Here is a 27,658-nt window from a genome sequence, read left to right as displayed (position 1 = left end):
AAGTCAGATCTGTATTTCCACAGACATCTCAATATTCTACTCTCTATGCCATGATGACTAGCACGAAGTGAAATCCTTCCTGACTGAAATTGAGTGCTGGTGTTCCAGGACACATTCATTTTCTAAAGCAAGCCAATATAGGTGATGCAAAGACTTTCTGAGATCAATCAGCCCACATATTTTGACTTAACTTCACAAAGCCTCTGGCATGAGTGCACAGCTTAAAACAGTGACAACAACAATTCCGACAACTTAATAAGCAAATTAGCAAAAATACAGGCCATGATTCACTTTTATTTGTGTGGTTGTAACCACAAAAGAAATATAGTAAGGAGTCTGTTTTTACTCAAAACACTTGCATACGATCAGTGTCTTCATTATAACAGTCATCACATGGCTCCGCTTTCAGTTAATGTGACCTCAATTATGACCAAAGACACCATTTTTTAATGTAAAAAAGGCTTAAAACTATTTTAATAAGACTTCTGCATGACATCAAAATGTAAACAAAACAGAAAAGATGGCTTGGAGGAGGGCTTGTTAATACTGAAATAATAATTTAGCAGAACAGAAATTGAATTAATGCCAACAACTAATTCCCTAAACATCCTTTTCATTGAACCCTGACCACCTCTCCGCTCACATGCTCTTTCTGACACACTCTCTCTGCTTCCAAATGTCCTTTCCATTGCACTCCTATAGCTCTGAGCATATTTCTTTCACTGCTTGCTCATTAGCACTTTACGTAGTGCTATACAGTTTCTCAAATGACATTAGTTGAGTGTGCTCATGGAAATTGTAAAAAACAGGAGCCTCAGCCACTGAACCAAACAGGTGACATGTCATTGTGGAGTGTCTTGTAAAACAGAGATCTCTTAGACCTGGTCTACACTAAAAAGAGGTCGACCCAGCTATGCCACTCAGGGGTGTAGATTTTTCACACCCCTGAGCAATGTAGTTAAGCCAACCTAGCCACCGGTGTACACAGCGCTAGGTTAACAGAAGAATTCTTCCACTGACTTAGCTACTGCTTGTTGGGGACGTGGATTACCTACACCAATGCAAGGGGTTCTCCCATTGGTGTCGGTAGTGTCTATGCTGAAGTACTACAGCTGGAACACTGCAGCCCAGCCACTTTAGCCCTTCTAGTGTGGACTAGCCCTTAAACGTTCCTTACACTGTGTTTTCTCTAAAAAAGGAAAGGAGGACTTGTGGCACCTTAGAAGCTAACAAATTTATTTGAGCATAAGCTTTCGTGAGCTACAGCTCACTTCATCGGATGCATCAAATAAATTGGTTAGTCTCTAAGGTGCCACAAGTACTCCTTTTCTTTTTGCGGATACAGACTAACATGGCTGCTACTCTGAAACCTGTGTTTTCTCTGAAATTCTACTAGGGCTGACATTTTACCACCATGTCACCTACAAAAGGTTAGAAGACATGTTGAAAAATACACTGGAAGCTGGTCTCTGCTACTCCTTCCACCGTTGCTAGCACTGGTACAGCTGCAAGAACTCCAGAAGAATCAGCGTAGACACAGCCTCATAAGACTCATCTTTGCTAGAAAATTAGGTCATGTTAAACATGATTTTGCATTCGTTGTAGAGAGAAAAATCAAGATTAGCATTCTGACAGCTGATCACAGCTAAAGCTATGGTTCGAGCTGGGTATACCCATGTCCATCTGGCATGATGTTAAACAAAATGGTCCCTGTCTATATTGACTGCAAAGTTGTGTTTAACATTGTGCTACTTAACACAACTCTTCAAACATGACCTAATTTTCTAGTGAAGACAAACTCATCGGGTAATTTCTGTGAGTATAATTCGCAACATTCAAACAGAGTAGTAGCCACGGATCACTACAACTTTTGGGTCCCGATCTTCAGCTGATAGAAACTGGTATAGCTTCACTGAAGTCAATTGGAGGTTTGCCAATTTATACCAGCTGAGCATTTGGCCCTGGTTTTGTAACATAAACCACTATGAGAGTTTCCCTTCTCATCCCAACCTACTAGTGTAGATTATACTCAAAATTAAAACAATACAAATTAGAACATATCAATTAGTGAAGAACAAGGAATATAGACATCCAGACTGCAAAACATCTTTCCATACATTTTGCTGTTTTCATAAGAATCTAAACTTTTGAGAACTGCAAAATGAAGAGAAATTTACATACACCCTTATGCTTTTTCTGATGAATATAGGCCTATTTTTTTTAAAAAAAATCAAGGGGGTGGGGGGTTGCATTCAAAAGTCAGGAATATCAGTTTTTACTTCCTCTTTCTTCCTAAAGGATTTTGCCATTTGTTTAGAGGACTCACAAAGTAACATCACAGGAAGTTGAAACCATTACAGCATTAAGAGTAAAGGGTACAACAAACAAACAAATATATGTCTTTGCAGCTAACCAAGTTCTATCTATAGTTTTGCTTCTGGAGATAATTTTCCCAATATAAACCAATGCACTAGTGATTTTGAAGCATGCAAACCAGACTACAACAAATTCACAGAAAGCCTGGCCCTGATCAAATTCACATTGAAAAAAATGGAAAGACCACAACTGAATTCAGTGGGCAGTGATTCAAATGCCAAGAGAAATGTGACTTTACTCCATTCATCTCAATTGGCCCTTACTGCCAGTGCTTAGATATGGTGATAGGAGCTTTAGAAATGCTTACAGAGATGGGAGCATAATTAGATGTCAACATTATTAACCTTTTTACTGCTGATCATCGTATCCAAAACAGCTACTAATGTGCTTTATCCTGTGCAGCTGAATGTATTTTTCATGTCCTGACATTCCACAGGAATAAGTCTGCAAGTTTAGATGTAGTTATATGATTGCCTGGATAACTGAGGTTTTTTTTTCTACTTTTCTTAAAAATTCAAATTAAAACATGATAAAGAGAAAGACAAGCTTCCAAGCTACACAGAGCTCTTCCTCAGGTCAGGCTCTGTGTATCTCAAAAGCTTGTCTCTTTCACCAACAGAAGTTGGTCCAATAAAAGATATTACTTCACCTACCTTGTGTCTCTAATATCATGGGACCAACAGGGCTACAACAGTAGTGCATACATTTATAGGGTATGCAGTTTTAAAATGTTTGATATTCATAATGTGGCTTGAAGAATTTTGTAAATTTCTTATCAAACTTGGCTCAAAAAAGAAAACTTAGTTCACTTTAATAACCTAATAAGTAATTCTGAGCCTTCCTTGTGTCTTACATTATCTGGTTTTGAGTCAAATCAGATAGAATAGAAAAAGACAAAGGCTCTGGATGTTCACAGGTGCTGAGAACCCCCAACTCTAATTGTCAGCAGTGAGAGGTCGGTACTCAGCACCTCTGAAAATCAGATCCAAAATACTTGCTGAAATTGTGAAAATTTAGAGGTGAAAATCTTTCCCTACAGATTTTACTAAAGCACTCTGCATACTTCTGTTATCCCAGATGAACAACACTGCACACAGACATCCATTAATATAGCACCATTTTTATAAGCAATCTCATCGTAAGTATTACCTTCTAAAATGAAATTGTATTATTTTTAATGCATTTGCAAGGCGCTCATCACCATAAGCACCAATTTGTTCACCCATGTATTACCAAAAAGAATGCTCCTTGTGATCTTTTAGCAATTAAAATCGTCTCTCACAGGTGTGTGGAGAACAGACTCCAAGAATAGTATGAAGCTTGATTTCTTTTCTCTCTTAATTAAAGTTCTTTATGCCTTTTGGTACTTTGAAGAAAATATAAAAAAGAATGCAGTAGGAAAATACCTAATCACTGAAGGATTTCCTAATTTCTTTACTTTTCTCCCCTCATGAACGGTATATAAAAAATATTATATTTGAAAAAAGAAAAGGAGTACTTGTGGCATCTTAGAGACTAAGGTGCCACAAGTACTCCTTTTCTTTTTGCGAATACAGACTAACACGGCTGCTACTCTGAAACCTGTCATTATATTTGAAATTACTAAATAAAAGAAGTGGATGGGAGGCACTGATGTGCAGCCATCTACATCATATACATTGATTCAATTTGATTCCATGCCCTGAATTTCCCCTTTAGTTTGACTGACAAAGTAGAATTGTTATATTAACCCTTTCTCCCCTTTCATCTTCGTCTCCATCTCACTCCCTTTTACACTTTATTCAGTGAAATTCCTGCTGACCAATAAGGTTTCCTTGAGTTTCCCTCACCTATCCTCTTCCCAGCTCAGTATCTGGGGTTTCAATAATTCTCTCACTAACACCTTTCTGACCTCACAGCAGAAACCTGGAGTGAACCCAAAGCCAATACCCCTAAATTTGTGTACAGTGCCATTTTACTATGCACAGGCTTGGTTGTGCCTAGGGTGACCAGATGAAACGGACAAAATATCGGGACACATGGGGGAAGCAAAAAAAAAAAAAAAAAAAAAAGCGGCCGGAGCGGCCAAAGCCACAACATCGGGACAAATGGCGTCCCGACCGTGCATCGGTCGGGATGTGGGACAAAGAACTAAAAATCGGGACATCTAGTCACCCTAGTCGTGCCACATGAGGATTTCACGTGATGCACCACTTTGAGACGGGCACGGAGATATAGAAAGACACAGGTTTCCCCTAATTCAATACCAAATTTATCCTCCATGCTCACCTAAGTAGTTATGACATAGTATGAGAAACTGAAACATCATTTAATTCTTTCTTAATCATCTTTAAATACAAGAAGTCAACATACCAACTGTGCTCATCCAAAGGTTTGCAGTCTAACAAAGGATGGTACTTTGCTAAAAATCGAACCAAGAACGTTTCTAATAAAGTGTTTTAAAAAGTTTCCACCTTGGTGTTCAGATCTATTCTCAGTTGCTTCAGATCAATTTGCTTACTAGTCAAAACCTAACTGCCAGCACTGGAAGTTCAACTAGGTAAACAAAATCTAGGTGTGTTGTATCTGCTGCCTACATTATCACCAATTACAGTATAACAATTCTGCATCCAAAATTTAGCTGCCAGGTTTTTTTGATGATGCAGAATAAATTATTGCATGTTCTTCCTATGTTCTATTGAGTAATAAAATATGTTTGTCAATCAGCTATTCATATATTACTTAGATGATGCACATGGAGCAGATACTGTATGTACAGTAACAAGAGACAATTTTTACAGTCCTCTTTCACCTCTAACCAGGCTTTAAAGAGGTAAATGGGAAAGCGTGCCCATCACAAGATGCTATTACTAACATGTACATCTAACTAATGTAAGCCCTGATCTTGTAAATACTTGTACACCTGAGTAACTTTAAGCATGAGTAATGCCAGTGAACCCAATGTTTGCAGGCTGAGAGCCGTGTCTTTATGACTCCTTGTATAGCATTTCCTGGAGAACATTCTGGCAGCCAACCTAATCTATAGCCTGATCCTGAGAGGTGCTGAGCACTCACAATACCTGTTGATATAAATGGGGATTCAGTTGCTCCACACTTCTCAGGTTCAGGCCCTTAATCATCTTGGACTTTACTTAGCCTTCTGATAAGCTTAAAATAAAGAAAATCTTGTCCAAATTTATCTAATATACTTTACATCAGCCCATAATACTTATGATCTCTCTTTTTTTAAAAACTGATCCTAGATAAAATTTTAAGCTATAAAATAGGGTATCAACAATGTTATATACTTAGGAACCAAGGGATGGAGGGGCACAGCATCACAAAATATTCCCCTTAAAACACCTCTATTGCCACAGAAGTCCATGGGTTAGATTGGCTTCTCGGATATGTAGACATGCTGCAGCACACTGTATCCTCATACACAGAAGGAATTTTTACAAGATAAGAGTCTGCAGAGCTTGGATCTAAGTAAAAATAAAACTATTTGAGAGGAATGAAACTAGAATTTCTATAGTACCTGATCACAAAGAGAGAAATTAAGAGAAATAGGCACTCAGCAAAGGGATGTATCCGAATAAAATTGTTCAATGCACAGATCCCATTTTCCTTCCATTTTCTAATATGTGATTTCTGCACATCAATGTCAATTAAAATAAGAAAGAAAGCCTTTTAATTTTGGCATTTTGTTTTTCTACGTTTCATTATGACTGTTCCTGTCAGTTACACTGAAAGGGCTTTAACAGAGGCTTCCTTCATCCCGGCCTCTCTAATGTGATCTTTTCACCTTCTCAAGTCATTTCAATAAATATGTTTCTGTGCATCTCCTTGCATCAGGCTGATGGAACACCTGAATCAAATGCTCCTGTAATCAGAGCCACGGGCGACAAATGCTGCTGCTTCCCACTCCACAGTAAAGAAGGAGATTGTTCCAAAGAACCCAACCACTGCCATGATCAGGAGCTGCCACTGAAGAAGAAGGTAGTTGCTGTAGAAAAATGCGATTGCAGCACAGATGGACTGAAAGAAAAAACACAAAACACAGGCTATCACTGTAGGTATGCAGTCTAGCTGTTCTATGTAAAGATTATCATTACTAACATGCATACAGAATGATATTTAGCCTTTAATTCTCTTAGAAATATACTTCTTTATCAGATATTAAATGTAAAAAGGCTTCACTATATTTTGGTCTGATACACAGAAAATTCAGTTTTAACTTCTGTCATTTAAGTTCACTGGATGAATTGAACACCGCACACAAGGGTGTTTATAGTATCCTATATGCAATTCTCTGGTACTGAAACCACTGTGTCTCATGCACAACACATCCAAGGAATGAGTACAGTATATAAAACAATAACCTGAATAATCTTTTCACAGTATTACAGCACTTTATTACAGAACCAGAGGCATGCATGTATGACATAACTGCAAATTTCTACCAAGTGTAGCTCTTAAATGCACTCCACCCTTGTTAAGGATTCAACCTACAATACTCATTAGCTCCCAGCTAGATTAAAGAACTTTTATAATTAGGCTGACCCATCATCACATTAAATACTTAATTATCTTGGATAATGTTATCAAAACAGAATAGTGCATCGGGAAATCACTGGAAATAATAAAGTCCTTACAAACACCGCAGCTGTGATCTAGTGGATTAGGCACATGGCTGGGAGTCAGAACACCTGGGCTCTGTTCCCAGCTCCAATTTATTGTGTGACCCTGGGCAAATCTTGTCACCTCTTCATGCCTCAGTTTTCTGATCTTCACAATCCAGGATCTGGGAAAGCTCAAAACCACGAAGGTTTCCACCTAGGCTCCATGTCTGCTATTTATCAACCCATTCAGAATAGGAGAAAGCAATCATTTATGAGAAGGGCTTCTAATTTAGTCCACAACTGACATAATTATAAATAGTTTGGTTTAAGACATGTGAAATGACCATTTCAATTCTTCTTATGCCCAGGCTCCCCTCACCAAGTGTTGGGCACAACTGGTAACTCCAAGTGACATGTGGTACAAACTTTAAAAAACTTGGAAACCAACATTTAACCAATACATTTGCTGTTACCTACTACCCAATCTCCAAAGACTTCTTCCAGTAAATAAATATTTAAACCAAAAATCAGAATCTGCATATCTGAACATGCCTTTAGACATTAAAGCAGAACCCACCATTATCGATAGCTCACACTCAAAAACCTGAGAGTGCCTGATTGCTCAATACATTAACACAGCACTTTTATATTGTTCTCCTGAACCAAGGGCTTTTTTTTGAACCAGTTTTTGCATAGAAGACAGAACAGGCTCCCATCCTTTCTGGGAAGGATAGTATTAAATTTATTGAGCTCACTAAAAAAATCTGCATTATTTCAGTAGAATACTAATTATTCATATACCCAAAAGACATCTTCACATACACAGTGACTTTGCTATTTGACGCAATATAATACCTGGACAAACTTGAAGACAGCGAAGGCAGGTGCACTGTCTTCTGAATAAAGGAACCCCAAAATACTGAGGAGTTGGGTGTTAAAGCAGCTGTCTCCTAGTCCCAACAGAAAGCTGCATAAAATTGCCAACTCTTTGCTGCAGGGAAAAATGAAACCAACTTTAATAGGGATATTCAGCTACTGGCTAGTGCTAGTACCCATAGAGATTCTCAATATAAACAACGTGTTTTGTCAGACTTGTCTTGGAAATAAAAGTAGAAAATTGAATTCAGGTTTGAATTTTGATGGAAAACTACCGATGTGGGTGGTAGATATATTTCCTTACAGGATTTTTGTACTTTGAAATTCTAAATTTTCTGCCAGTGCTACAGCCAGTCAATCCTACACTGAATTGGAGCTGCTAAAACAACTACCTCACTTTGGGACTCCTCTTCTGTTAATGGGCAAGCATATCTGGATCTTAATGCCTGCAGCCACCAGATATGGAGAGCATGAAAACTGTATGAATACGGGAGGCTTAAAAAGCACCTTTCAAATTGCAGAAAATTTCAGATATAATGCTTAACACAAGTCCATTAATATGTTCACAATTTCTTACGTTGGCAAATTAGCAGTTACTTGTATTTAAACATGGGACTGCTGCCTTCCAACTCATTCTCCTTCATATGTGTGTGTGGAGGAAGCAAGATGGTAGAACAATGGGGGCACAGAAACAGAGTAATCCCTGCAATATCCTGACCACAGAGATTAGAATTCTTCTTGGCCCTTACGTGGGTCATGCATGCACAAGGCAAGAAAGCTTCTGATGCCCACTCCCCAAACTGAGCACCCATGTAATGGACAGGCAGAATCTGGCCACAAGTTAATGGAGTGGACCTGGACAATGAGTATTCAATTGGCTTTAGAAATTGCTGTCATAGTGTGTGGTATAGTTGTGCCCTCTGGTATATTAGAATAACGGAAATCACTGGCATCTACGATAACTAAAGTAATTTCTCAGACCATCAATAATAATGTTCACAAACAATGCACTTAATATGAACTGACACCATTCTGACCTGCCATTTAACCCCCTACATTTTGGTATGAATTGCTATAACATCTGAAGCTATTGAGAATGGAGAACTGTGGATGGAAACCTTCTCTAGGGTCTTGATCACTAGTCAATGAAAACAGCTTGAAGCTGCCTTTCCAACAGAAGAACAAGCTGCTTCTCTCCAAGGTTGTTAAAAAGAGGACAGCGATAAACTCTTTTCCACATCCAGCCAGGATAGGACAAGAAGTAATCTGCTTAATCTGCAGCAAGGAAGATTTAAATTATGTATCAGGAAAAACTTTCTTTTTACTGAATAAGGATAGTTAACCTCTGGAACAGGTTACCAAGGGAGGTTGTGTAATCCTTGTCATTGGAGGTTTTTAAAAACAGGGAAGACTAACACCTGTCAGGGATGGTCCTGGTATATTTAATCCTGCCTCAGTGCAGGAGGATGGACTAGAAGACCTCTTGAGGCCCATACCACAGCCTTACATTTCTATGCTTTCAAATTACACTGATCAAGAGAAACAAAACACTTTGTACCTTGGATTCATATAAGCCCTATTATCGGTTCCTTTGAAGGAAGCAATGGGGGCATCATTTGGTATGTTGTAAAAAATTAAATAAAAGGCTAAAAAATGGACCACAATGCCAAGCATCACAACTGGGTTCCTGCCAAAGCGATTATCTTTGTTCACTAAGCCAAAGAATCCTCCACCTATAGGAGGGGAAAAGAATACATAATTATTAGGATTAATGACAAAAAGAAAGAAACATGTTTAAAAAGTTTCCATTTAATCATATATGTACAGTGTAAAGAAAGAATCCAAACTTCAGATATGGCAGCACATGTTGAAAATGTACATTAGAAATTTATCTATGATAGACCCTGAAGGAGGGACTGGCAGAGCTGAGATCAACCAAGTGGTACCTTGGTTCCATGGGGGGAGGGATGCAACTTGACAGTTAACAGAGGTGAGTTCTCTGGGCTGTCAGAGCCATCAGTGAAAGGTGGGCAGGAGCTTTGTGGAACAGTACTGAAAGCGCTAATTGTATTGTTGCAGCTGCTCTGCCAGTACTTACTATCTACAGAGGGACTGCAATGGTGAAGGACAGCAGGTCTCAAACTGTGAGTCAGGACCCCAATGTGGGTTGTAACACCATTTTAATGGGTCGCCAGGGTTGGCATTAGACTTGCTGAGCCAAAGCCTGAGCTCTACTGCCCAGGGCCACAGCCCAAGACCTGAGCTGTGGGTGGTGGGGCTCAGGTTACAGCCCCCCGCCCCCCCCCACCTGGGGCTGAAACCCTTGGGCTTTGGTCCCCCTGCACGGGGTTATGCAGTAATTTTTGTTATCAGAAGGGGGTTGCAGTGCAATGAAGTTTGAGAACCCTTGCTGAAGGGTAATAGTGGTGGATGATACTGTGCTTAGCCTCATTCAGAGCAAGTGCTATTACAACCATGGTGTGAATGCCTGTGTGGATTCAGGGTGTTTCACAAGTTGGGGGATTTCAATGGTGTTAGCTACATCAAAATGCTCTAGTGTAAGCAAAGGGTAGGAGATTTTGATTTAGTCAACTGAGATTTGTATTCAGTCATTTTAATTGAGTACTAAGTTTACCCTTGGTATATGTTTAGTCTTTCATCTCTAAGCATACAACCTTAGATTTTTATTATAAAAAAGAAGGTTTAGACTTAGCAATACAAAAATCGGTTTCAGAGTAGCAGCCGTGTTAGTCTGTATTCGCAAAAAGAAAAGGAGTACTTGTGACACATTAGAGACTAACAAATTTATTTGAGCATAAGCTTTCGTGAGCTACAGCTCACTTCATCGGATGCTGTAGCTCACGAAAGCTTATGCTCAAATAAATTTGTTAGTCTCTAAGGTGCCACAAGTACTCCTTTTCTTTTTGCCAATACAAAAATGTAAATTAGACGCAGCTAACCATAAAAGCATGATGTACAAATGCTAAAAATTGCCTATTAACACTATAGACTGGATTCACTATTGTTGTCTTCTTACATAGTCATTTATACCAATGCAAAGTGGGTGTAAAATGCTAAGACTCTTATCTGGTAATATTCCGCATCCTTCTCTGCATTCAGTTTGTACTAGTGTAAATGACTACACAAGATGCAGCACAGTAATGAATCACAGAATCATAGGGTTAGAAGGGACCGCAAAAGTCATCTAGTCTAACCCCGCCAAGTATTGTAGCAGATCTTAGTTGTACTTTACTTCTTGCATATGCAACTTTTGCTGCAAGTCTAACATGTGTAGTGCACTGTACATTTGTGTAGAAACAACCTTTTCAATAATCTCAACAACTTCATTTTTTATACTTAAACTTTAATTTCTTTAGACTCACCTAAAATTTCTCCAATGCCAATAAAAATACCAGAGAGTCCAATAAGACTCTTCTCTTCAGTGCCAAATCTATTCACAGCACCAATACAGGTTCCATACACTCCAGAAAAGAATGTTAATTCCAGACCTTTAAGGAAAGGCAGACAAAAGTTGACAGCTGTAGTATTATGCATTATTTCAGACACCATTATGCAAAAGTTCCTTTTGTCTAACCATTGTCTCTCACAAATACATGGTTAAAAGATGAAGATTGTAGATGCAATCACATTAGTTTAGGAGTATTCCAAGCCATATAATTATATGACTTTCATAAGTCAGAATACATAAACAATTTTAGAAAAACCCACACACCATGACATGTGAAGTTAGTGTCATATCTGCAGCTGGGGTGAAATTCTGGCTCCATTGAAGTCAATGGAAAAAGTTACATTGACTTCAATGGGAGTAAGATTTTACCATGGGTTTTTGACCTCCCACCACTTAATAAATGTATGACAATATAACCACACACCTATTGTGTATCACTACTTTCAGATATTTTTGGAACAATATATAACTGGAAGTTGGTTATAAGATTATACAATGGGGATGTCAAACCTATAGCCCCAGTGACACACCTAGAGTGATCATTTAATATTATATTAAGTAGGCCTGCTGCCAGCAGCAGCCAAAACAGTGCTTTAGTCATTTACATATACTTCAAAAAAGCACATTACAAAATTTGGAACCCTGTGAGAACCTTAAGACTTGTAGTGGCTTTCACAAAAATAGGTACTGCAACATGAGCTGCACTAATGCTATGTTTCTGAGGTCACTACAACACAGAAAGACATTGGTCATTTTTGGCTAGATCTCGGCTTGGGCAACTCTTTTCTGACTTGTTAAATTCTGCACGAATATTCACCTATACCATGAAGCATCACTGTTGTGGTGACCATATACCACTTTGTTTATTTTGTGTATTATATCCATTCATAATATTTATCGTATACTCTTCATCTTCAAAGTGCTTTGCAAAAAATCCCTAATCCTCATAACACCCCTAACATGAAGTAAGTAACCATTACTATCCCCATTTTACAGAGGGAAAAACTAGCCCAAAAATGCTAAGTGACTTACTCAAGGCCACATAGCAGTCAGAAGTAGAGTTAATAATAGAACTCAGAGCTTCTGACTACTAGTCTCATGCTCTAACCACTAGACAAACTGCCCTTGGATTGTTAATACTTTCCTACACAAATTTTGTTCTTTGTTTCGTAAACTTTATATATTTCACAGCTAAAAAAAATACCTAAGGTGCTCTATAAATAGCTGTGTTTAATTAATACACTTCCCCTAACGTTCTAATAAGATATGGTATTTTTCATGCCCTGTCCTAACCTGTGATGTACTGTTATTGCGGAATGTTGACCAGCTGCTGTGTTCCATCCCAGAGGTAGGTCTATTTTAGTGATGAGCAATGTGATCCCTATAGACAATATGTATTTCAGTTTTCAAACTGTTTTGGGAATTCTTGCAGATGAAAAGTGCCACAGAATTATTATAAATATCATTTCAGGGAAACAGTCAAATAATCAAGTCTTTAAAGCCTGACTTCAATGCAGGAAAAAATTCTTCTTTTTTTTGGTCCAGTGATGGCATTTGTGAAAAAGAGCCCTTGTCCAAAGACTTATAAAGGAAATGACAGATTCCAGGTTAAGCTCCTAATATGTACTACTACTTTCAATACACTTATAATTAACTAAAACTTAATAAAAGTAAAACTAAACTCTAAGATAAGACCAATGTTTTGCTTGGTACTTCTCTACCCTGGTACTGTCATTAACATGAGGGAAGGTAACATGGCTGAGTCCCAACTAGGGTGACCACAGAACCATGAGTCATGCAATAAGACTTTTCAATATATAGAGTCCATTTTATAAATCTCAGCTCTTCCATAGCAAGTATATTTACAACAGTGCAAAGAGATTTGCTTAAACCAACACAAAGCCAGGCCAAAAATGAACTCTTAAGTAAACCTCTTTGGCCTTTGCTATTGCAGAAAATATAGTACACCATATAAAGATCTAGTAATAGTAGGTAATTTTACATGGCATGTGAGCAGTAAAGCCTCACAAAACTTTGAACAGTTTCAATAACAGACCACAACAATTCAGAATCACTATCTGCTTTTGGAGCTCTTACAATGAATTGTACCAAATCACTTTACAATACAGATGGTAATGGTGAATTTGAGCCACCAGATGGCAGCAACATATTTCAAGCTAGACTAAGTTTCTGACATGGTTACTTTAAGAGCCCAATGCGGCTTGAATTACACAAAACTCCTATTAAGAACAGGAGTACTTGTGGCATCTTAGAGACTAACAAATTTATTTGAGCATAAGCTTTCGTGGGCTACAGCCCACTTCATCGGATGCATAGAATGGAACATATAGTAAGAAGATATATATATATATATATATATATACACACAGAGAACATGAAAATGTGGAGTAAAAGGCTAATTAATTAAGATGCGCTATTATCAGCAGGAGAAAAAAACTTTTGTAGTGATAATCAAGATGGCCCATTTAGACAGTTGACAAGAAGGTGTGAGGATACTTAACATGGGGAAATAGATTCAATATGTGTAATGACCCAGCCACTCCCAGTCTCTATTCAAACCCAAGTTAATGGTATCTAGTTTGAATATTAATTCAAGCTCAGCAGTTTCTCGTTGGAGTCTGTTTTTGAAGCTTTTCTGTTGCAAAATTGCCACCTTTAAGTCTGTTACTGAGTGGCCAGAGAGGTTGAAGTGTTCTCCTACCGGTTTTCGAATGTTATGATTCCTGATGTCAGATTTGTGTCCATTTATTCTTTTGCGTAGAGAAAAAATTCTGCGCAAAAGAATAAATGGACACAAATCTGACATCAGGAATTGTAACATTCAAAAACCGGTAGGAGAATACTTCAACCTCTCTGGCCACTCAGTAACAGACTTAAAGGTAGCAATTTTGCAACAGAAAAGCTTCAAAAACAGACTCCAATGAGAAACTGCTGAGCTTGAATTAATATGTTCCATTCTATGCATCCGATGAAGTGGGCTGTAGCCCACGAAAGCTTATGCTCATATAAATTTGTTAGTCTCTAAAGTGCCATAAGTACTCCTGTTCTTTTTCAGATACAGACTAACATGGCTGCTACTCTGAAACCTGACAAAACTCCCATTGATTTCTTCTATCAACTCAGCACTCTCTACACTAGGGGTTAAGCTGACTTATCTACGTTGCTCAGGGGTGTGGACATGTGTCTAGTCAGCTAACCACCAACTGGTCTTAAAACAGGGCACCTGTCCTGGCCCCTAGAGGAAGGTGATCACCAGATGAAAGCTCAACTGTCTGAGAACATGAGAGACAAAGCTCGGAGAATCAGAGACTAGAAGCATCTAAAGAGAGAGAGTGAGCAAAAAGTTCCTTGGATAGAGCTACAGGAGACCTGGTAGAGAGAGCTGAGTTCTGCAGAGAGCTGGAACAGAATTGTTGGTGAGACCTGACCTAACTGGGAGCCTCTGATGAGCAGAAGGCTTGGCCAGTGACCCCTATCCAGCCTGGTGAGAAGAAGCTGGGCCTCGAAGCAAGAGGCTGGGCTCTCAGCATGGGTAGGACTTAGGCAGGGAGTCCTGAGGTGTGGAACATAGTGAGGAGCTCTCTTGTGGGCAACCTGACTTGAGGACTGTGGTAAAGTTCATGAGACTGGGCACTAAGATGGACGGCCTGGAGAGTAGAGCAAAAAGGAAATGGGAACACCGTGCCACATTGACTCTCAGGTGGGTGATCTGGAGGCATTGTCCCTGAAGAGAGGACTGGAAAAATTGTTGTATCTTAGTATTCTTACTGTGAGTTTGTCAAGAATAGTTTTGTTGCAAGGGCTTTAGGGGAATTACTGCACTGGTATATATGAACAAATTATGCCCAGAGGCAGGTTTTGTATCAAACAGTAAAGGTATATCTGCACTACGGAGACTATACTGGCATGGGTATGCCAGCATAGCCCTGTAGTGTAGATCCAGCCTTCAACAACAGTTTGGGTTTTCCTGTCAGCATAGGAACACCACTTCCCTGAATAAAGTTGGCTATGTCAATGGAAGCCCACTTCCATCGACATAGCTGTGATTATATTTTGTCAGCATAACTAAGTCAGTAAGGGATGTAGTTTTTTCACACCTGTGACTGACACAGGCATGCAGCTATAACTTTTCAGTGTAGACCAAGCCTGAGAGTCTGTCATGGGCAAACAAATGGGAAACTGAGGCAGGTGCAAGGAGAAAGGTAAATAGTGGTGTCTCCCAGGGATCTGTACTTGGACCAGTATTATTCAACATATTCATAAATGATCTGGAAAAAGGCATAAACAGTGAGGTGGCAAAGTTTGCAGATGATATAAAACTACTCAGGACAATTAAGTCCAAAGCAGACTGCGAAAAGCTACCAAAGGGTCTCACAAAACAGTGTGACTTGGCAACAAAATGGCAGATGAAATTCAATGTTGATAAATGCAAAGTAATGCATTGGAAAACATAACCCCAACTATACATATAAAATGATGGGGTGTAAATTAGCTGTAACCACTCAAGAGAGAGATCTTGGCTTCATATGGATAGTTCTCTGAAAACACCCACTCAATGTTCAGTGGCAGTCAAAAAAGTGAACAGAATGTTAAGAATCATTAAGAAAGGGATACATAATAAGACAGAAAATATCATATTGCCTCTATATAAATCCATGGTACGCCCACATCTTGAATACTGTGTGCAGATATGTTCGTCCCATCTCAAAAAAGATATATTGGAATTGGAAAAGGTTCAGAAAAGGACAACAAAAATGACTAGGGGTAGGAAACAGCTTCCGTATGAGGAGAAATTAGTAAGACCGGGACTTTTCAGCCTGGAAAAGAGACGACTAAGGGGGGATATGATAGAGGTCTATAAAATCATGACTGGTGTAGAGAAAGTAAATAAGGAAGTGTTATTTACTCCTTCTCATAACACAAGAACTAGGGGTCACCAAATGAAATAGGCAGCAGATTAAAACAAACAAAAGGAAGTATTTCTTCACACAATGAACAGTCAACCTGTGGAACTCTTTGTCAGAGAACGTTCTGAAGGCCAAGACTATAACAGGGTTCAAAAAATTAAATAAATTCATGGAAGACAGGTCCATCAATGGCTGATGGGCAGGCATGGTGCCCCTAGCCTCTGTTTGCCAGAAGCTGGGAATGGGCAACAGGGGATGGATCACTTGATGATTACCTGCTCTGTTCATTTCCTGTGGGGCACTTGGCATTGGCCACTGTCAGAAGACAGGATACTGGGCTAGATGGACCTTGTCCTTTGGTCTGACCCAATATGGCCATTCTTGTTTTTATTGTGTAGAGACCTGCCTCAGGAGGGCACTCCACGTGGGGGCTGCCCTACTACAGAGTCAAATCAGTGATTGCAATGTAGGAAGTCTTTGCAACATTTTCCTAATGCACACATGGTTTTAGGACAAGGGCTCTTACAAAAGTCTCCTACACTTCATTGCAAGTCTGATGGAGCTGATATTAAAGACCTCATCTACAAAAATGAGTTTAATTACCATTATTAGACTTTACTGCAGTTTAATTGTGTTCTAACATGATTCAATCTGGCCAGTATGAACAGGGACAAACTGTGTAATAAAGCAGATTCATAAACCATGCCCTAGCCAAGATATAAATTGGCTGACCTTAAACTGGGTTTAACAACTCTTATTAAATCCCATAATTTTGGCAGGGTTGGGTACAAAAAAATTAATCTATAGAAGAGCATTTTTCAGAAACAGAGTACAAAAATACTACAAAAGGGTAATAAACTCCAATACATTAAAGTAATATATACTGGGATACAGGAATATAATCCTGATTGAGGGGTACTCATTTAGTATCCCATAAAATGCCCTGGCACTAGCAAATGATTGTGTCCTTTTGCCTGTTTCATTACCTGTATAAGCTGTTGTAACACTAAGGAGCAAAATCTCTTTGGTGAAGTACAGTTTAATAGATCTCTCTGCAAAGAAAAAATATAAATGAATAAAATTCACTGACATTAAGAGTACATTTATTTTCTTTTGCTGTTTACCAAAGGCACAAATACGTTAAAGTGATGCAAATCATGCACTGATTTTTTCTCTCTTTGATTAAATAAGGCTGCTACAAAGGGGGCCTTTAACTTAAAAGGCCAATCTGAATGGGTTTTATTGTGGGAAGGCAGGGTAGAGAGGGAAATCAACCAAATACATTTTCCAGTGACTAAAGGCTGAGTGGTTTTATGTACTGTACTCTTGTAATCTCAATTCAGAATATTTTTATTTTAAAGTAATTGAGTTTTTCTAAATGTTTTTGGGCCAAATTCTGCCTTCAGATATCAACAGTTAAGTGCCACTACTTACAAGCTCCAATGGGAGCTGCACACATGTATCCGAATGAAGAATTTTTATTTTTTAAATTGTTGAACTTTATTGTAAATGTTGATGTAAATTCATACAAAAGGTAACTTATACTTCATCTTGCTCTTTCTTTAATGGGAAACATTTTTACTTTCATAGAGTGGCTTTTCCTTTTTTCCTCCCCTCATCCCCATGATCTCTCCCTCTCACATCCTGTCCTCCCTTCCTAGTGTTAACCCTCTTTTTCACCTCCCTAGACTTGTTTCACTTCTGTCCTGAGACTGTCAAATATCCTTTGCTTCCCTCTCAACTCAGCAACTCGCACAATTGCTCATCAGTCCTCTTTAATCTCCACAGAATGAGATCTTTGCTCTTTCCACTGAGCCTTGAACCAGGAGGTGCCTAGAGCCTTCAAAACACAAATGCAGCCTACTCTTTGCCTCAGTGTCATGTCACTTTAAAGCAGGCACCACTGCTGAAGACTCTAAAGATCCTGGACTGATCTGGGATATGAAGGATCTGGGCTACATGATACATTGGCTGAATGAAGAACAGAGGAGGGAACTGTGAGGGTTGTTTAGCTGAGTGATAAACAAAGAAGATTAAGTGTCTCAGGATTAAGGAAGGGGAGACTGCAGGTCTATTGCCCTGCATTATTGAAGCCAAATTTCTGTTTAAAATTATTTATATATGGTTGTGTACAAATAGGATCATTTGACAGTTCATAGATCTGTTGTAATATTTTTGAGAAATGGTTCTAAAGTGCAATAATACTTACTAAATGCATCCACTGCCCTCGTCGCTTTGCTTTGGACAGACCTGGGTAAATATTTTTTTAAGATCAGAAAGATGAACCAGAGATAACCATGCTTTTACCATTATGATGGAAAATAGACAAATTCATATTTTAGTTTTCTGTACATTTTCCTGCCCATAATTAGCAATTTCAACACACTATGTTTAATAAAACATTTTTGTGAAATAATCCTCTAATTGAAAAAGATATCTGCCTTTAGTGTGCGTATTTGTCGTTCACAGAGTATCCTCTTTTATAGCACTATGTCTCTGGGCTTTATCTGTATCAGACTTGTTCTCTCCACTACATGTGCTCTCGTCTTTCTAATCATCCTACAGCTGGCTAATAAAATAACTGTATCTGCAAATACTGTTTCAGAGAGACTTTAGTGCTTATAGCTATGCATTTCTAATGTGCACATCAGCATGATACCTAGGTCATTTATGTGTGATCTGCAGCTAAATAATAACTGATAGCTGAACAGATCTCTACAGGTTATTAAATCTGTCCAAACAACCCTTGCCTACCACTGTGGCATGATATTTTTTTAAAACTGTTGGCCAGATAATCAGCCCACATTGCCACTGATACGACAGGCCTTGTTGAGCCGATGCTTTTGAAAATCCAGACCCATACACAAAGCACCTGCCAAAAGGACAAAGTAATAAGAATTCTAAGCCCTATCTCCACCAGCAAACCAAAATTACAAACCACTTAGCTTCAAATAACTAATAAAGGACAATGGAAGAATTGTTTAAGGTAAGGAGTGTGGATAAAAGGGTTTAGAAACCTACAAAGCTCTTAGAAATACAAAGGCACTTGACTACCAGATACAAATTCTGATAAGAGTGAATCAAACTTCCTATAATTCTCAGAGAGGCTCTGAAGGTTCTTTCTGTGCTGCTCAATAAGGAAGTCAGCCCTCTCTTGCAGAATTATTGCAGACACACAAATTGAGAATGTGCTTTTAGAAGGGAAGTAAACAGTCTCATCCCAATCTGACCCCAGGTCTTTTTTTACCTTCATAAACCCCCCTCTGTTCTGCTTCTATCCCCAAATCACTTCCATGGTTGGAGACCAATAGTTACTGTTTGGAGATAAGGGCAAGGAAAAATATGAAAAAACATACATACGCTTAATAGTGAGGGGAGGGAGACAAATGAAGTCTCCCCAAAGACCCTTACTCACCAATGAAAAAACACCATTTGTTATGCCCTATCCCATGCTCAAGTGTACCGCCTATGAGGAGAACAAGTAAGGATTGCATCAACTAGTTAATGGCTCCAGGGACTCTCCTATACTTTATTCAAATTCTAGATGCTTTTGGTTCAGAGGGAGAAGCAAATAAGAAGTTTTCCATTATGCACTAGGTACACACATGCTTGGCTGTATGGTAATGTGTTATTGCCATAAGCACTTACGAGTTGTCTACAGTGCTTTCATCAGTGGAGGAGACTTCCTCCTCCAGTGTGTTTGACTCCTCTGATTTCCTAATCAGAAAGAACAGAAATGTGCCCACGAGACTGAAGACAGTTAGAGCAATGAAGACAGTCCTGCGATCACTCTCTGTGGAAAATCAAAAAGGTGTCACACACAGGTCTGCATAAAACAATTCAAGTCTAGTAAACTATCTCCACAAATAATGGTGCAGATAGCTAAGAAGTTCCCATGCTAAAGCAAGGTACAGTTTATAAAGAGGTGTATATAATACATATTAACTTCAGTGGTGTTGTCTGACTTACTACCCGTGTGGCAAAGTGTCCCGCATGTTTGGCAGGTTCCTTTGTCATTGCTGATATGCCAATGGAATACTGGCTGATCAAAGAATATCACCACCACTTTCGGCTGTGGCTAAGTGGGGGTAAATAAAAGGGAAGAGAAAGTGCAGAGGCTGTTCAATAACAGTATCCAGTATTGCTTGCAGGGCAGAGGCTACATCATCTTCCCTACACTGATTAGAAAAAACTGCCTTCCTCTCCAGCCCCAGGAACCAATGTTACATCATGTGATACTATAAACTGGTAGACCTATACATTTCAAAAGCCATAGGCTCATGAAATCTCACAATTTGACAAAAGATAACAGTGAGCATCTGGAGGAAAGGTACCTGATGTTCCATGCACCAGTCCCTCTACACTAACCAACTTGCTTGGCACAGTAAACTCTTTTGTGTAGAGGCTTCCCCTATTCATCAGGCAGAAAAATTGCTGAGAAGCAGCTAATCATGAGTTGTGCTGAGACAAACTAACCTTTGGGCTCCCACTTCTCAACCCTAAAGATACTGCCTACGCACTTGTATTTATTTCTCCAATGGCTTAAAGGTGAACAGAATTTTTTTAAAATACATTTTTAAAAAAAACCTGTGTAAGATTCCAAATCAATAACAATGTGTCTGTATGTGTGTAGTTTTAAAAATAGTATTTTATGTGCATGTGCAAACAGCTCTTGTGAGAACCTGAAATAAAGTGTGGCAAGGAGGGACTGATGTTCAAATGTAGGAACATTCACCTTCTAATGAAATGGAAGGAGACTCCTAAATTGTTTCAACATGCTTCAAGGGACTTTAATTCACTTAAAGTTAAAGGAAAACTTCAATGTGAGTTCTGCTAAATGCTGTAATCCAAGGTGATTAGCAGGAGCAATATAAATCAGGAAACATAGAATTTCAGATTCCACAGATTTATGTTTTTGGCAGAATTTAAGCTTTCACTTTAATTCTTGGATGTTTGAATTTTTTATTTTTATATGTAGGCTGTGCTACTCAGTCTGCAAAGAGCCTGAATCAATAGTACAGTAACAGAGCTGTGAACTGCCCTTTTCAGCACAAGAGGGTGCTAACTGCAGAATTTGAGATGATCATTTAAAAGTCAACATTTCAAATTTTCTTTAGCAGAAACATCCTCCTAAAATGTTTATCAAATGAGGTTGAAAATTCCATTTATTTGGAAGGATGTCCTACAGGGAAAAGGTTTCATGTTTTAAAGATGTGAATAGTTGAAAGGTCTATCAGATATTTGAGTTCTTTTTTAGTACATAATATAGGAAACCCTCCTCCTCACATACACCTTACAGCAGGATCATCAACTCCATTTCATATTACAATTCTGTTTTTTTTCTGGGTTTTCTGACTGATTATATTAAAACACAAGCTTTGTCACAGTTTCCATATAAATCAGTTGGCTTCTTAGGGCATGGCTACACTTGCAGTTGTAGAGCGCTGGGAGTTAAACCAGCCTTCGGAGACCGCAACAGGGAAAACGCTGTCGAGTGTTTACACTCTCAGCTGGACGCGCACTGGCGTGGCCACATTAGCAGCTCTTGCAACGCCACAAAGAGCAGTGCATTGTGATAGCTACCCCAGCATGCAAGTGGCTGCAACATGCTTTTCAAATGCAGGGGGTGGGTGGAGTGTGACAGGGAGTGTTTTGTGTGTATGTGGAGGGAGAGAGAGTGGATTTTTGGGGGGCTGAGAGCGTGTCAGCATGCTGTCTTGTAAATTCAGACAGCAGCAGACATCCCTCCCCCCCCCCGCCCCGCCTCTCTCTAACTCACTCAAAGCAAGCAGCATTCCTCAGTAATGGTTCCTTTGTCCCGGAGCAGATAAGCAGCCAGCTGTCAGAAACCAAGCTTTGAAAGGGCATATCCGCATTCCTACAGTGAGTTCAAAACAATGACAAGAGTGGCCACTTGAATTAAGGGGATTATGGGACGTTTCCAGAGGTCAACAGAGCGCAGTAATGCAACACCTCGTTCACACTGGTGCCACGGCGCTCCACCGGGGGCGCAGCAAACATTATTCCACTCGCCAAGGTGGAGTACCAGCAGCGCTGTAGCCGCGGAGTCAGAGCGCTCTACATGCCTTGCCAGTGTGGACGGGTAGTGACCTAGTGCGCCCGGGGCTCCTTTATTGCACTGTAACTCACAAGTGTAGCCAAGCCCTGAGTTGACAACCACTACCCACATATCAGTCCCTGCCTTCACCTTTTCAGAGCAACTCAGGTCCCAGATGCTCTGTATGGAGCCCTACAGCTTTGACCACCTGTCACTTTCTCCACTGAATATGAGTGCACTTTGCTCCAAGTTCTACTCTGATAGATTTGGAAGGCTCCAGCCACAATATTAATTATAATTCAAACAGGAAATTAACCTTGATTATCTGTATCAAGACAGGGACACTGAGGGTTTATCTGCACCAGGATATTATTTTGGAACAGGCAGGATGTGAATTTAAAGTGTAATAGCTGTTCCACAACAGCTCCCCATGTAGACATTCTTATTTCAGAATAAGAGTCTTTACATGGGAAGCTATTACGGAATTCTGCAATAAACTATTGTGATGAAGCGGGACTGTTCTTAATGTTTCCTCTGAATAATGTGCGGGTGCGTCAGTTTCCCCTATGCAGTTCTTAAGTATCTAGGTGGTGGGATAAGGGTGTATGATCGTTGCAGAGCCCTAGAGGGCAGGTGTGTGCAGGAGTCTGGACACAGAGAATGGCCAACACCCTGTTTCCTGGCAACAGATGGCCTGGCCCTTCCCCCCTGCAAGGTGAGAGCTAAAGGGTTGGAGAACAAAGGAATCCGGTGGCCTCCTGGCCCAGGAAAGGGACAAAGCCCAGAGGAGAAGGGGCTGGAGAGAGTCAGTTGGGGCTGGTTAGGGACATGGAGTGAAGTGCAGACGTGGTTTTCTGGCTCACTGCCCCCCAAAATGGAGCCAGCTGAGGGGTCCTGTTCTCTGCACCTACAAGCTCTGTGTTAGACCATGTTCCTGTCTTCTAATAAACCTCTGTTTTACTGGCTCACTGAGAGTCACGTCTCACTGCGGAGTTGGGGTGCAGGACCCTCTGGCTTCCCCAGGACCCCGCCTGGGCGGACTCGCTGTGGGAAGCGCACGGAGGGGCAGAGAGGATGCTGAATGCTCCAAGGTCAGACCCAGGAAGGTGGAAGCTGTGTGTCCTGCAGACAGTCTGCTCACAGAAAGGAGACTTCCCCAGAGTCCTGACTGGCTTCGTAGGGAGCAGTTCCAGAGCATTGCCCTGGGACTCCGTGACAACTATTCTGATCAATTTCCCTCTTTACACAAGTCCTGAAAGAAGGCAAAGGGAACAGCAGCCAGGAACACTGGAGATATTCACAGCTCTTGTATTACATGGCTTTACATACTAAGGTTATGTCTATACTACGCAGCTTTTTGGGACACGGCTATGGCGCAACAGTCGTGCCGCTAAAAGGTGCACAGTGTAGCCGCTGTTTGTCGGCAGGAGAGCGCTCTCCCACCAACAAATAACTTCCAGCCCCAATGAGCGGCATTAGTGTTGTTGGCAGGAGAGCACTCCTGACTACAAAGCGCTGTTCACACCAGCATGTGTCGTCGAAAAACTTTTTTTCTTTCGGGGGGAGGAGGGTGGTGGTGTTTTTTTAACACCTCTGAACAACAAACGTTTTGTCTTTCAATTGCTAGTGTAGACAAAGCCTAAAACTAAAATACTCCCCAGAAAACAAAGACAAATTTTACCTGCTGTTCCCTATGTTTCTAGCTGTCACGACTATGGCTATGTCTACACTAGCACTTTTGTCAGTCGGGATGTGCAAAAAACACCCCGACAAAAGTTTCACGGACAAAAACACCAGTGTGCATCTCCCGCCAACACAGCTATGGCCACTTGGGTTGGGGGTGGTTTAATTATGCCGGTGGGGGAGCTCTCTCCCACCAGCATAGAGGGACTACACAGGAGACCTTACAGCGGCACAGTGCAGCTGTGCCGCTGTAAGGTCCGTAATGTAGACATAGGCTATGGCTGCTTCCTACTTCATTGTTTTATCCATTTTTTCATACATTATGATACATCAAAGTATTCTACACACAAAGCAAGTAATACAAACCTGATATGTGAATTTTCCCACGCCAAGCAAAGTATATATAAAGATTTCCAAAAAACAAGCTGCAAACAAAAGAGGGATAACACAGGAATATAGTATTTATTATAGTAACAAATTATATATAAAAGAATATGGTGTAAATGTTAAAGAGAGAGAGGGTGCCTGTCCTCACACTGTCCAAGTCAAACTGCTAGCCCCATAGAGATGTAAAACAAAATTGAGGATTCACCTTCATAAGGCCAGCTCTACATTTCAAAGGGATCCAAGATATCAGAAATGACATTAACTTTAGTCCATCAGGAGGAAAGACCTGCAGTATATAACTCCTATTTACCATTAAGCATTGCTCAGTATCAGCAACAATTGTCACCTCCAGCTTTCCCTTTCGTTTCATAGTCTGTGGAGCATCACTCTGAAGTATTGGAGACAAAAGTCTTCCTTGCTCTCTCATTGAACAACACAGCAAGTACAGGGTGCATGTAACCACAGGGAAAGACTTAATAAAGGAAAGTTACCTGGACTGTAAAAGTGCCCAGAAAATTCCACTGTTTCTCCCAATAGTGTTTTCATCTGAATTTATTGTCAGGCAATTTCCCTGCGCAGTCCAAAGTACTGAAATTCAAGCAAAAAAGTTGCTGAGAAAGGAGGAAAAATAGTTTCGAGAGAGAGAGACAAATGTAGTGAAGAAGTACAAGCAGATACACACTAAGTGCAATACTTACCAGCAGCTGCTATCCCAATGAAAACAGAAGCAGTGTAGAAGGACCATGTGAAAGGCTGGATAAAAACCGCAATGTATATGCTAAAATATAACAATGTATTATATTCAAATTGAATGTGCGCAATGTTATGCTGATTATGCTTTTTAACAATCAGATTTGCATCTTAGCTTCCTCTAAATCAAGTACTTATTCCTAAACTCATTTTGAAAAGACTCCAAGTCAATAAGATTTGAAACAAAACAGTTTTTTATTACCCTAAACATTTAATGCTATTTTTCTAATACAGTCATTAGACTGAGGCTTGATCTTGGGTCTTTACTACAAGGTCAGCCAGGCCTGCCAAAGCTGTGGAAATAACACGGTCACTGTCTCTGGGGGAGGGAGTGCTCTGAAGTGACATTCCAAGTGACTCAAGAGCAACACTAGTATCATTGCAAGAAGCCAAACCCTGCCTTCCTCAACCAGTACAACTTCATGCATGACATGGTACCTTTTGAAGTAAAGGGAGGAAATACATAAGAAGCAGAAACTACAGATTTAAATGAATTACTTACCTGTAAAATAGACCGCTAACAAACATGGATAACTGAGGTCCCACTACAGCAACCACTGAAGGTGAAATAAGATTTGATGCAGAGAACACCCCATAAATAATGGCCATGCTACACAAATAAATAATAAAGATAAATAAGCATTTCAAATGAAATTCAAGAGTATTGGATAGTGTAGCCAATTTTATTTATTTAAGGACATTTTTCAAATGATTCAAAACTATTACATCAAACATATCGCTAGCCTATGTAACTGCATGATCTTATTATTCTAGCCTCTCTTTCCCTTCTATTGTTATTTACCCTTGTTTGTTGCACCTTATCTTAAATTAGATTGTAAACTCTTCAGGGCAGCAACCAAGTCTTCCTAAATGATTGCAGAGTCCCAGCACAACAGGCCCCTGATCATGATTAGGGACTTTGGTTGCTATGGCAAAATAATAAACATTAAAAAACTGCAAAAAGAAAAGGAGTACTTGTGGCACCTTCGAGACTAACAAATTTATTTGAGCATAAGCTTTCGTGAGCTACAGCTCACTTACTGGTTTCCACAGCTCTGATACCCTGATTTTCCTCCTATCTTTCAGAGTGTTCCCTTCCATGTGACTGTTGAAATCTCTCCTGCAAGCTGATCTGCACAGGCAGACCCTGTACAAAGGTCCACACATGCAGATAAGTTTGTAGGATCAACGCCTTAGTTAGCTGCTTTACTTTTCAATAATTTCACCACAGACTGCATGACCCAAGATAAAAAGTAAAGTACGGCACTGTTTCTCCCTACACAGAAAAAGTGCAAAACATTAATGGGGTTCATTTAAATAGAAAGATATACATGCAAAATTAAGCTGTGTTTAAGTATGATAACATAATTTTGTTTTTAACGTGTAAGTTCAGCAGAACAATACAATCACGTAAGAGCATGTCCCTATAAGATTTCATTAAGACTAGCTATGCCTCTTAAAGTAACAAAAGAACAAAAATATCACTGTAACTTACCTGGTATAGCCACTGCCATGAAAATTTGTGTTGTTTAAATTCGTGATAACGGTTTGCTGTGTAGAGAAAATTATAAATAATAATACAGAAAGTACATTTTATAGTTTTTTTTTAAATCTGAAAACTACAGACAGATTAGCATAAGAGAGCAAATTTAGAACTGATCGTTATTAACAACACCCAAGGAACTAAAAGTAGTTTAGAAATGGCCGTTAAACCTTGTAAAACCTATGTGAGGAAGTAACTATTACACCCATTGTACAGTTAGGGAAACTGAACTGCAACTTGTTCAGATTTAGTGGCAGAGTCAAGGACTGGACATCAAAATTTTGACTTCCATCCCCCTTTTCTAATTACTCTACACTCCCTTCTCTTTTCAAATGAGCAATACGTAAGCCTTTGAAAACCACATTTATTAATTACAGCCTAAGGCCCTGAACCTCAAAGGTTTTTAGGCTCCCAACTTCTGTTGATTTCAATAGAAGTTAGGGTACCTAAATACCTTAGAGGGATCTGAGACTAAGCCCCTTTGTGGATCTAGGCCTTCCTTCCTACACTCTCCCTCTGTCTACCGGTTTTCTGGTATGCTGGTTTGGTCACGGGGCAACTGCAATTTGAACAATGGAACCTAAGTCCTGATTCATTCACTGCCAGACAATGGATATTTCTTGCAGACACTTTTATTTATGAGAGACAAGATGGGTGAGGTAGTATCTTTTATTGGACAAGCTCTCTCTCACCAACAGAAGTTGGTCCAATAAAAGATATTACCTCACTTACCTTGTCTCTCTCTCTAAGGCTTTGTCTACACTGGACTTTCGTTGGTAAAATTTTTGCTGTTCAGGGATGTGAAAAAAACAATACCACCCTGAACGACAAAAGGTTTACCGACTAAAAAGGGCCGGTGTGAACAGTGCTTTATTGGCAGAAGAGCTCTCCTGTCGACAAAGCTACCGCTGCTCGTTGGGGGTGGAAGTTTTTTGTCGGTGGGAGAGCTCTCTCCTGCCAACAAAGAGCGGCTATGCTGTGCATCTT

The 27,658-nt window shown here is 39.7% G+C and overlaps 1 protein-coding gene across 6 annotated transcripts in view; it reads right to left on the bottom strand.

The window, feature by feature from the left end:
- Positions 1–274: 274 nt before the first annotated feature.
- MFSD11 (major facilitator superfamily domain containing 11) overlaps positions 275–27,658 on the bottom strand; it is a 37,449-nt gene continuing 10,065 nt past the window's right edge. For 3 of the 6 annotated variants that reach the window (XM_043528600.1, XM_043528601.1, XM_027834681.3), the window contains exons 3-14: positions 26,624–26,679; positions 25,631–25,738; positions 25,077–25,156; positions 24,870–24,966; positions 24,358–24,416; positions 19,899–20,043; positions 18,460–18,500; positions 17,237–17,302; positions 11,237–11,362; positions 9,412–9,586; positions 7,833–7,968; positions 275–6,393 (exon numbers count right to left, since the gene is read on the bottom strand). In XM_043528600.1, the coding sequence (XP_043384535.1) occupies positions 6,229–6,393; positions 7,833–7,968; positions 9,412–9,586; positions 11,237–11,362; positions 17,237–17,302; positions 18,460–18,500; positions 19,899–20,043; positions 24,358–24,416; positions 24,870–24,966; positions 25,077–25,156; positions 25,631–25,738; positions 26,624–26,679 (1,254 nt within the window). In that variant the 3' untranslated portion in view covers positions 275–6,228. The remainder of the gene's footprint in view (positions 6,394–7,832; positions 7,969–9,411; positions 9,587–11,236; positions 11,363–17,236; positions 17,303–18,459; positions 18,501–19,898; positions 20,044–24,357; positions 24,417–24,869; positions 24,967–25,076; positions 25,157–25,630; positions 25,739–26,623; positions 26,680–27,658) is intronic. The other 3 variants (XM_027834682.3, XM_037914557.2, XM_043528602.1) reach the window with 3 other exon arrangements.

This window comes from Chelonia mydas, chromosome 14, assembly GCF_015237465.2.
Source record: "Chelonia mydas isolate rCheMyd1 chromosome 14, rCheMyd1.pri.v2, whole genome shotgun sequence".
Taxonomy (NCBI): Eukaryota; Metazoa; Chordata; order Testudines; family Cheloniidae; genus Chelonia; species Chelonia mydas.
This window is presented reverse-complemented; position numbering and strand designations above follow the sequence as displayed.